Source organism: Dipodomys ordii, unplaced genomic scaffold (assembly GCF_000151885.1).
Source record: "Dipodomys ordii isolate 6190 unplaced genomic scaffold, Dord_2.0 Scaffold131, whole genome shotgun sequence".
NCBI classification, from domain to species: Eukaryota; Metazoa; Chordata; class Mammalia; order Rodentia; family Heteromyidae; genus Dipodomys; species Dipodomys ordii.
The window spans coordinates 2,829,541-2,840,962 of NW_012267347.1; the positions used below are offsets into that span (position 1 = coordinate 2,829,541).

General features: G+C 42.2%; 2 protein-coding genes across 2 annotated transcripts; one reads left to right on the forward strand and one right to left on the reverse strand.

Annotated features, from left to right (window-relative positions):
* The first annotated feature begins 2,038 nt into the window (after window positions 1–2,038).
* Window positions 2,039–2,977, forward strand: LOC105996482 (olfactory receptor 6N1). Its single transcript, XM_013030569.1, has one exon. It carries the CDS (start codon window positions 2,039–2,041, stop codon window positions 2,975–2,977), a length of 939 nt encoding a protein of 312 aa, XP_012886023.1.
* Window positions 2,978–8,035: 5,058 nt separating this feature from the next.
* Window positions 8,036–9,046, reverse strand: LOC105996427 (olfactory receptor 6K6). The gene has a single exon (XM_013030505.1). It carries the CDS (start codon window positions 9,044–9,046, stop codon window positions 8,036–8,038), a length of 1,011 nt encoding a protein of 336 aa, XP_012885959.1.
* Window positions 9,047–11,422: the final 2,376 nt, after the last annotated feature.

Sequence of the window (11,422 nt, forward strand, 5' to 3'; positions counted from 1 at the left end):
GAGGCAAAGATTAAGAGAATTGCAATTTGAGGATACCTAGGGAAAAAAGTTCAGAAGATCCAATCTCAACACATAAGCCAGAAATGCTAGTTCATGCTAGTAATCACAGATAGGAGACATAGGTTGGAGGATGGCCACCCCAGGCAAAAAGCCAAGAAACACTATCTGGAAAATAACAAAACCAACAACAAAAACTAAGCAAAAAAGGTGGAAGCAGTGACTCAATTGATAAAATGCTTGCCTAGAAAGCCCAGGGATAGGAAGGGGAAACAAAGGAGGAAGCAACAATGCTTGATAAGAAATGTACTCATTACCTTGCTCATGTAATTGTAACCCCTCTGTATGGTATTTTCACAATAAAAAAAAGAGAAAGCCCAAACCCTGAGCTAAAAAGCAGTTACACACAGTAAGAAAAAAAAGAAAGAGAGAGAGAAGAGAAAGAAAGGGAGGGAGGAAGGAAGGAAGGTAGGAAGGCAGGCAGGCAGGCAGGAAGGCAGGAAAGAAGGAAGGGAGGAAGGAAGGAAGGAAGGAAGGAAGGAAGGAAGGAAGGAAGGAAGGAAGGAAGGAAGGAGGAAAAGGAAAGAAGGAGAAGGGAGGAAGGAAAGAGAGAGAAACAGAAAAACAGAAATAGAGAGGAAAACAGAAAGGAAGGAAGGAAAGAAGGGAAAGGGAAGAGAGAGAAAGAAAAAAAAGGGAACAGAAGAAAGGAAACAAAGTAGAAAACATTCCCTGTCCTCATGGATGTTTATAAAACGGTTATAGTTCAAATTGCAAATATTTCAAGTATTTTTGACATTGAAAAGTATTCATTTCATTCTTTTTTATTTTTATTTTTTGTTTCAGTACTGGGGATTGAACTGATGGCCTGAGAGCTGTCCCTTAGCTTTTATGCTCAAAGCTGGTGCTTTTCCACTTGAGCCATAGCTCCACTTCTGACTTTTTGCTGGTTAATTGGAGTTAAGAGTCTCTTAGATTTGTCTACTCAGGCTGGCTTTGAACTTGAATCCTTAGATCTCAGCCTCCTGAATAAGTACTAAAACTCACATAAATTCCATTAAGCAAAGTAATTGGATTATGGGATGGACTGTAAATCCTCATATGGGCTATGATATCCAAGAAAAGCCTTTCTGGTTGAATGAGAAGGGTAGGTGTTTGAAGGAGGCCACCTGTAAGGTAAAATAAATAGGTAGGTTTAATTAGGTAGCTAATGAAGAGAATACCAGACAGTATTCAGGCAGAAAGAGAAGTTTTATTACTCAAACTTCTATCCCAGAGGGGAGAGCACATGGCTGAAAGGTCCAGAGGGCTGCTTTGCCAGGTCTGAACTAGGGAAGGGAGGACTGGGGGGCGGGGGGAGTGTGAAGGAGTGGCCAGATAAGGAAGATGGGGCACCACCAGATGCAGATGTGACTTCAGGGCCTGGGACCCTCCCTCTGTCAGATGGGGAGCAAGACGGGGCTGCCCAGGATGTAACCTCAGAGGAGAGAGAGGTGACTGCTCCCATGTGTGCCAGTTACCTAGGTGTCACAGGTACTGAGGAGACTTAGCCAAGAGGAGGGAGGAGTCTGCCCTGCCTTCCCAGGGCGGACTTTACGCCACTGGCCACTGTCTGGAGGAATCTGGAGGGCTGGAATGGAAGTGTTTGACCCTCAAAGCATTTACTGGAAAGACTTTACTCAGGAGAGGCCAGGGGGACTTTAGTACTTTCAGAATATTTTTTTTTTTTGTCAGTCGTGGGGCTTGGACTCTGGGCTTGGGCACTGTGCCTGTGCTCTTCAGCTTAAGGTGAGCACTCTACCACTTGAGCCACAGAGCCACTTCAGGTTTTCTAGTGGTTTATTGGAGAGAAGAGTCTCATGGACTTTTCCTGCCTAGGCTGGCTTTGAACTGCGATCCTCAGATCTTGGCCTCCTGAGTAGCTAGGATTACAGGTGTGAGCACCGGTGCCAGGCCAGAATATTCTTGTTAGGATTTCTATGACTCCTGTTTCTTCCTGATGTTCCCATACTTTACCTTACAGGGACATGAATGGTGAGCCATGGACACTGGAAACTGGAGCCAGGTGACAGAATTCATCATTTTGGGCTTCCCCCACCTGCAAGGTGTGCAGACTTTCCTCTTCTTCTTACTACTTGTGGTGTACCTCACTACTGTATTTGGAAACCTGCTGATTTTCCTGGTGGTTCGCTTGGACTCCCGACTCCACACACCCATGTATCAGTTTGTCAGCATTCTCTCCTTCTTGGAGCTGGGCTACACAGCTGCCACCATCCCCAAGATGCTGGCAAACTTGCTCAGTGAGAAGAAAACCATTTCATTCTCCGGCTGCCTCCTGCAGATCTATTTCTTCCACTCTCTGGGAGCTACTGAGTGCTATCTCCTGACAGCTATGGCTTATGATAGGTATTTAGCCATCTGCAAGCCCCTCCACTATTCCACCCTCATGACCCCAACACTTTGTACCAAGATTGCTGTCGGATGTTGGTTGGGAGGCTTAGCTGGGCCCGTGGCTGAAATTTCCTTAGTGTCCCGCCTACCTTTCTGTGGCCCCAATCGTATTCAACATATCTTCTGTGATTTCCCTCCTGTGCTGAGCTTGGCTTGCACGGACACATCTACTAATGTCTTAGTAGATTTCATAATAAACTCCTGCAAGATTTTGGCCACTTTCCTACTAATCCTCAGCTCCTATGTGCAGATAATCTGCACAGTGCTCAGGATTCCCTCAGCGGCAGGCAAGAGGAAGGCCTTTTCCACATGTGCCTCTCATCTCACAGTGGTTCTCATTTTCTATGGGAGCATCCTCTTCATGTATGTGAGGCTGAAGAAGAGCTACTCCCTGGACTATGACCGGGCCCTTGCAGTGGTCTACTCAGTGATTACCCCCTTCCTCAACCCCTTCATCTACAGCCTTCGTAACAAGGAGATCAAGATGGCCATGAAGAGGCAGCTAAAGCGAACATGGATCCTGGGCTGAGTGAAAGGAGGGGGCATCTCCAACGTGGGGTGAGGACAGAGTGGTTATGACTATCATCGGGGGTCACAGATGGGCAGTCACACATTCCCTGCTTTTCTGTATGGAATACTGGAGCGAGGGAGAAAGCTGCTCAAACTTTGTGTTACAGCATTAGGTTTACTGTCTGCTGGGGCCACTTTTGGCTTGACATGGGAGACTGGAAAAAACACACCTTCTGTCACTGTGATAGACTGCAGTGACCTCAGCGGTTTATATACAATACTAGGATTCTTGTCAACATTTTGTCTTACTTACACTGTATGTATGTGTGTCTATATGTGTATGTGTGTGAAAATTATTTGCTTTAATATAAATCATTTGGCTATGTGCTACACAATATTTGTCAAATAAAATCAGAGCAAAAATAAATGATTTTTTTCATGTGGAAAACTGTAGCATATTAAAGAATGTGTTTTTTTAATTATATGGATTTAATTAGTCAGCTTTCAAGTACTTGATATTCAAAATATAAGTCAGTCTCTTTCAGTTTTAACTTCATCATCCCACAGCAATATTTTTTAAGATTCTTTTGACAATATGGACAGACTTGTAAACCATAGTACACAGTGTCAGACATATAGATTTTGTTTCAAAAGTTATATTTATTTTTATTTATCTCATTTCATTCAGTTCCCTTATCATGATTCAAAGTCTTAGAACAACATCTGGTAACATATGAATGAACAAAATAACTTCCTAGGTCTTCTTTCTGGAAGAACAGAAGGAAACGGGTCAGAGGCACTTGTGGAAGGATGTGTTTGTCCTAGGTCTGTCCTGGTGAGATGCCTGAATTATTATCCCCAGTGGTCCTGATGTCCTATGCTCATATAAAGTACCAACATATAGTAGATGAGACACTGGCAGGAAACAAGATTGTTTTTGAGATTGAACTGCTTCTTCAATTTTGTCAATTTATTTTCTGTATCATATAAAAATATGTGAAAAATAAGCCTTTAAGAAGTCTTAAAAGTAAGTAAATAAGAAACTGGAGGATTTAATTATTAACCCTTATCTAGGACTGTTATGTATCTGAATATTTTTTGTGAGTAGAACACCCAAGCCTTGACTTATAAGAAGACTTTCATTTCTATAGAATTTTAGAAGATCCCCAAGCAATTTTATTTTGACCAACTAAAATATAATCAATGATCCATCTTTCTTTACTTTCAACTCAACACATAATTATGTAGAATTAATATTGTTTAAATGCTATCTATATGCAAATATGAACAATGTCTTTTACAAGCATAAAAAATCTTATTATTCATATGGAATTATAAAAAACACTGAAGATGGGCTGGGAAGGTGGCTCAGTGGTAGAGCGCTTGCCTTGCATGCATGAGGCCCTGGGTTCGATTCCTCAGCACCACATAAGCAAAAAGAAAAAAGCCGGAAGTGGCACTGTAGCTCAAGTGGTAGAGTGCTAGCCTTGAGCTTAAGAGCTGAGGGACAGTGCCCAGGCCCAGAGTTCAGGCCCCACGACCGAACCCCCCCCCAAAAGAAAAACCAAACACTGAAGAGCTTTTTTTTTGTCAGTTGTTGGGCTGAACTCAGGACCTGGGCACTGTTCCTGAGGCTCTTTGTGCTGAAGGCTAGCACTTAACCACTTGAGTAACAACACTACTTCTGGTTTTTGAGTGGTTAATTGGAGATAAGAGTTTCATGGGGATTTTTTCTGCCTGGGCTGACTTCAAACTGTGATCCTCAGATATCAGCCTCCTGAGTAGCTAGGATTACAAGTGTGAGCCACCAGTACCCAGCAAATTTTCTTTTTTAAATCCAGAGCAAAAAGAACAAAACTAGAGGCATTACAATACCTGATTTCAAAACGCATTACATTCTCAGTGGTAAATTAGTATAGTCATTGTAGAAATAGTATGGAGATTTGAAAATTTACAAAAAAATAGAACTACCACAAAATGTAGCAATCCCATTAGTGGGAGTATATTACAAAAAAACGGAAGAATTAAGTGAAAGAAATAGTTGTAGCCTCACATTTATGGCAGAACTATTCACAACAGACAAAATATAAAATTACCTTAGGTATCTATCCATGCATGAAAGGGTAAAAAGAATATGAAATATACAGGGGATCTTATTCAGTATTCTTCAGTACTTGGCCTAATTATTGAAACTGAACATTTCATGCCTCTCATTTGAAAAAACAAAAAATCTTTTTCAAAAGTTTGTTGTAATAACAAGTAAGAAAACACAAAGTCCTTAGCATAGCCTCCAATGTTATGAAAAATGTTGATCTTATGAATATTGAAAAGCCCTCATGCTAGAAATGTTCTTGTAATTGCCTAACCCATCTGTTCCTAAATTCTACCCACAGTTAGAATTTTCTTGCAAGATTTCCAGAAATACAACTGCCTAGGTTTCACAGTTAGATTTTCTGTATAAATTCTGAAGCTGACTCCATTTGGGGAATCACTGATCTAATCCAACCACATCATTATAGAATGGGAGAGTGAAGATTGTAAAATTAAATATACAGTACTAAAAATGGCACAATGTAACATCAAAAAAAGGTAGAGATTCTGGCCCTTGAATCTCCTGGTTCAGTAGTATTTCCACATCCCACAATAACCTAGGACTGGAAAAACCACAGAGGAAAGAGCCTGTCACTGGGCTGGGAAGGTGGCTCAGTGGTAGAGCGCTTCTTGCATGCATGAGGCCCTGGGTTCGATTCCTCAGCACCACATAAGCAAAAAGAAAAAAGCTGGAAGTGGCGCTGTGGCTCAAGTGGTAGAACGCTAGCCTTGAGCTGAAGAGCTGAGGAACAGCGCCCAGGTCCAGAGTTCAGGCCCCACGACTGGACCAAAAAAAAAAAAAAAAAGAAAGAGCCTGTCACTCCAGGATTCATTAGAAACTGCTAAGGTTCACAGTGGAAGCTTAACAACTGGGAAAACAATTATTTTAAGAAAAGAAATATGTTAGAAGCAGCTGCATAGATGCGGTGCACATGCACCCCGCCCCCGTGACCATGAGTGACCGGGGCTCCGGGGGACGCCCCTGAGAAGCCATAACCCCCTCTGGGGACCTCAGGACCCAGAGGGAAGCACAGAGGCTAGGAGCCAAGGGGGCCCAGGCCAGGAGGGAGGCGGGGCTGAGCCAGGTAGGGGGATGTTGCCCAAAGGAGACGGGGTGGGGGGCCAGAGAAGGGACCAGGAGGAAGCTAGGATCAAGCAGCCTGGGGATCACTTGCCCAGCACCCCTCCGAGCAGGGATCCAGGAATGTGCCAAGAGTCCTGCCCGGCTTCTGCCGACTGGGTGTGGACACAGGGTCCCTGTGCAATAGGGAGGAATGTCTTCTATTTTCCCCACCTGTTTTGGGGAGGGGGAGAAGGTATTTTCAAGACAAAACACAGGCACAAATAAAAACGATAACATTGCCACTCCATGCCTTCAGCCAGCACAGGTGGGGGGGTGGGTGGTGCTGTTTCTGATTTTGGAAAAAAAAGAAAAAGAAGAAGTGTGTTCAACTTATTTTCTTTGACTTCTGGTAGATTAAGTAAAATTATGTATTTATTGGAGACTGAGAATGTGGTAGGTGATCTGAGGTTACATCCTGGTTCTGCTAGATGCCCTTAGGCAAATCGCCCATCTTCTTTGACCTTCAGTTTCAAATTCCACTTGATTTCTACACTTAATGTAATAGTGCTATCTGATAGATTAACTTCAGGATGTTTTAAATTCCATGATGAGTCACATAAATTAAAATATCTTAAATAGTAATGTGTGATGCAGAGGAAACCAGACTCTTTGTGTAATTAAATCTGTAAAACACCTTTGGGTCTAAAATCCTGTAACACACTATGTATATAGGTTCATTGCCAATTAACCATGATTGCTGAACTGAGTTTGTGTATGAACTAAGTCCAAAGCAGAGAAAACTTCTCCTTTGCATCAGAAAGCTCTTTATTTACATGGAATGTTGAATGACAGGGGAAATTCATTGCTGTACAGGCAACAGAGGCAAAGTGGACAGTAGTGAGCTTCAGAACTGTTATCTGTTGTCTCTTCTGTTCTGCTTCGATCCTGCTCTGTGGTCTCACAAAGACCACAGGGCAGAAGGACAGAAGCCCAGCTGGTAGAATGACTATCTCTGCTCTCACCAGCTTATTGGGGATAAAAATAGACTTCCCAGTTTTCATCAATATCCTGTAGCCAAAGTTGTAAAGTTCGTTTTCGACATAACGACTTGTACATCTCATTGTTGCAATGGGTCCACCAGTATCCCTATTTAAATGATTCTTTTTCTTTCCCTTCCCCAAATTATACCAGCATCAAATACAGTGAAAGCAGGGGTTATATCATGGGGGAGGGACATACAAAGCAACAAAGAAATCATCTTATAAATATGTTAGATTAGAAACAATCGCATGAAAGAAAAAACATTTGAATACTTATCTTGGGGTTCATTTCACCTAACATCAACTTATCTGAACTTTGAGGGGGGAGATGGAGGGGTGGGGGAGATAGGAAGGGATAGGAAGGGGAAACAAAGGAGAAGGCAACAATGTTTGATAAGAAATGTACTCATTATCTTGCCCATGTAAATGTAACTCCTCCATACAGTATTCTCATAATAAAAAAAAAATACTGTAGCCAGCAGCTGATCATTCATATTAATAACAGTAGAACAAGCCAGGCACCAGTGGCTCATGCTTATAATTCCAGCTACTCAGGAGGCTGAGATCTGAGGATCACAGTTTCAAAGCTAGCCTGGGCTGACAAATCCCAAGGGACTCTTTGTCTCCAATTAACCAGCAAAAAGCTGAAAATAGGGTGTGGCTCAAGTGATAGCACCAGCTTTGAGCAAAAAAGCCAAGTGAGAGCACAAAGCCTTGCATTCAAGCACCAGTACCAGCCCCAAGTTGTGATGGCAGTCTAAACAGAACATAATCATGGACAAGTAAACAAGTTGTGATGGCAGTCTAAACAGAACATAATCATGGACAAGTAACAGCAAAGCTCTGAAATTTCAGAAGGCTAGTCTGTCTGCAGGATGGGGATCTATCTCCCAGCGCCCCTAGTCCCCCTTTGCTGGCTGAGAAGTCTCCCGATGGCATCTTTCATGTCCTTGTTTCTCAGGCTATAGATGATGGGGTTGAGAAAAGGAGCCAGGACAACAAAAGTGACAGCAATTGTTGTGTCCCAGAACACTGAGTATGTCGCTGAGAATCTCAAATACATGACAGCCACACTGCCAAAAAACAGCAAAAACACAGCCAGGTGGGCCGAACAAGTGGAGAAGGCCTTGCGCCGACTCTCCGAGGAAGGCATCCCCAGAATCACCATAATGATCCGGAGGTAGGACAGGGCGATTACCAGGAAGGAGGCCAGGATCTCCACAGCATGGATGGCATCCACAATGACCACCAGGGATGTGTCTGTGCAGGCCAACCTCAGCACAGGGGTGAAGTCACAGAAGATCTGGTGGATCTGGTTGGAACCACAGAAGGGCAGAGTGGCAATCCATGCAATCTCAGGAAGCACAAGGAGAAAGCCACAGAGGCAGGATCCAGTTGTCAGCTGGATACAAAGTTTGGGAGTCATGATGGTGGGGTAACGGAGAGGATAGCAGATAGCGATGAACCTGTCAATGGCCATTGCTGTCAGGACACAGCCTTCTGTGATACCCAGTGAGTGGAAGAAGTACATCTGCAGGAGGCAGCCAGTCAGGGATATGGTCTTCTTTTCACTGACGAGGCTGGAGAGCATCTTGGGGATGGTGGTTGTGGTGTACCAGATCTCCAGGAAGGAGAGGACACTAATGAAGAAATACATGGGCGTGTGTAGGGCTACATCCAACTGGACAACAATGAATATCATTAAGTTCCCAGTTAGGATGAATGCATAGACAAGAAGCAAAGGGATGAATAATAAGAGACCACCTTCTTGCAACTGTGGGAACATAGAGAAGAGGAACTCAGTCACCATTGTTTGATTCTCACTGGTCATCAACTGGGTCAGCTGAGGAGGGAAGAAAAGACATAAGGAGTGTCCAAGAATTGGAATGTTCATTATGCATTGAAAACTGTTCCACTCCCTTCTGCAGTCATTTTACTTAAGCTAAAAGTAGGATCCAAATGAAGCCCCTTAGAAATATTTCTCAATGACAGAAATGTGTAGAATATGTGTCCTTTGATTAAACAGCTTCATTGGATGTGGAGAAAATATGGAGCAGCACAAAAGTTTGATTCTCTGGAATCAAATGTTTGCTAGAAATTCATTGTCTTGGTTGATTTCAGAGTTCCTCTGTTCATCCCCCTCTTATTCTTCTGTGTTTTAGCTTTCAGTCTTGTACCTTTATTTTCAAATATTCTCTACTGCTGCCCTTCAGAAAATATAAGGACACTGTCAGCTGTCTTTCTCCCTGTGATTCTCCATGCTGCCTTGCTCATCTTTCTAGCCCTGATCTACTCCTGAGGCTAGCAGGAGCACTCAGCTTCATCACCCTGCCTGCTTTTTGTCTTGTTTTTATATCAGCAGGTCCATTTCTCCTCAGATAGTGAGTAACCAGGGATAAAGAAGCATTCCTCCCCAGATGTTGTGCTTTCTCTATAACTTTCCCTTCTTATCCATCCTGTTCTGTCAGTGGCTGGTATGGAGACTGATGAAACTCAGTCTCCCTAGTATCATCACCCCAACCTCTCCTATATGGAAGAGCCATAGAAAGTAAATCATTCTGAATAAACAGTAATTTCCATTATAATAATGCACATTTGGGCTGAAGATATCTAAACACCAGCAGCTTTAATAGCAATCAAGACAGTATTTGTTTGGGAAAGATGGCAACTAAACTGTTGGAAGACTAATGTGACAGCAATGCACCTTATCTCTCTCCTTGACTGTTTTAGCATTGTTTTCACTGGCATTATTACTACAAAGATAAGAATATTGTACCAATGAACAGTCTAAGCATAGCCTTTCTTCCCTTTCATTTTCAAAGCATTCAAAGAATAAACTTAGAACTTTTCAAAAGGTAATCTTTCCATTTTAATGTGATTCTAATCAAATTTTGGAGCCAAATATTCTGCATAATCAACAGCTCAGTAGTCAATAGTACTATTTCTATTTTTGCTCCTGTTATGACTTCTTTCTATTTTTTTATCTCCTTCTGTTGATATCCTGGGTACCAATGTCCTCTAAATGCCCCATTGTAATATAAATCTTACTGTCAAAATAATTAACAACCATTGACCCCTAAGATGCTTTATTTTTCTTTATTTTGGTAACATCTCATCTGGTACACTCTTCTCTGCATTTCAAATATTCACCTATCAGTATTATCTTTCCCTAGTAGGCTGAAAACTCCTTAAGAAGAATCACAGTTGAGGGCATGTAAGCTTATGCGATCACTCTGGGAAACAGTATAGAGGTTCCTCAAAAATCTAAACATAAGCCGGGTGCCAGTGGCTCACGCTGTAATCCTAGCTACTCAGGAGGCTGAAATCTGAGGATTGCAGTTCAAAGCCAGCCCAGACAGGAAAGTCCGTGAGACTCTAATAAACCACTCAGAAAACCAGAAGTAGTGCTGTGGCTCAAGCAGTGGAGCTCCCAAGCCCAGAGTTCAAGATCCACAAGTGACAGAAAAAAAATCTAAACATAAAACTGCCTCTTTGACCCAGAAATTTCACTCCTGGGCCTTTATCCAAAAGATCACATACAAAGAAGGTTACAGTAAAGCCACCAGCACAGCCATGTTCATTGCATCACTATTCACCATAGCCAAGATACAGAATCAATGAACAATATGCCCCTCAATGACCCAAAAGGGACCAAAAGAAAAAAAATGTGGCATACATACACAATGGAATTCTACTCATCCATAAGAAACATGGTAAGGGGAAACAATGAAGGAGGCAACAATGCTTGATAAGAAATGTACTCATTACCTTGCTCATGTAATTGTAACCTCTCTGTATGCTATTATCACAATAAAAAGAAAGAAAGAATGATATTATACCATTCATAAGGAAATGTAAATACTCAGAAACATATATTAAGTGAAATAAGTCAAACCCAGAGAAACAAAGGTTGCATTCATTCCCTCATTTGTGGTAGCTAGAATTAAGCTAAAAGTCTATAAGTAAATACATTGGGTGGTGTGCAAGTGGTTATAAATGTATTAACTGACAAATGGCAGACTCTAGAGAGAACTCAAATAGTATAATTTCTAAGAAAGACAAAGTCAAAGCCCAACAAAATCAGCAGCAGGAAATGAGTACTTATAGGAGGTTCAAGGGGAAAAGGGTAGATGTGTGAAGAGAAGGGAGAAAGAATGCAGTCAAGAATTCATTGCAGGGCTGGGAAGGTGGCTCAGTGGTAGAGCACTTGCCTTGCATGCATGAGGCCCTGGGTTTGATTCCTCAGCACCACATAAGCAAAAAGAAAAAA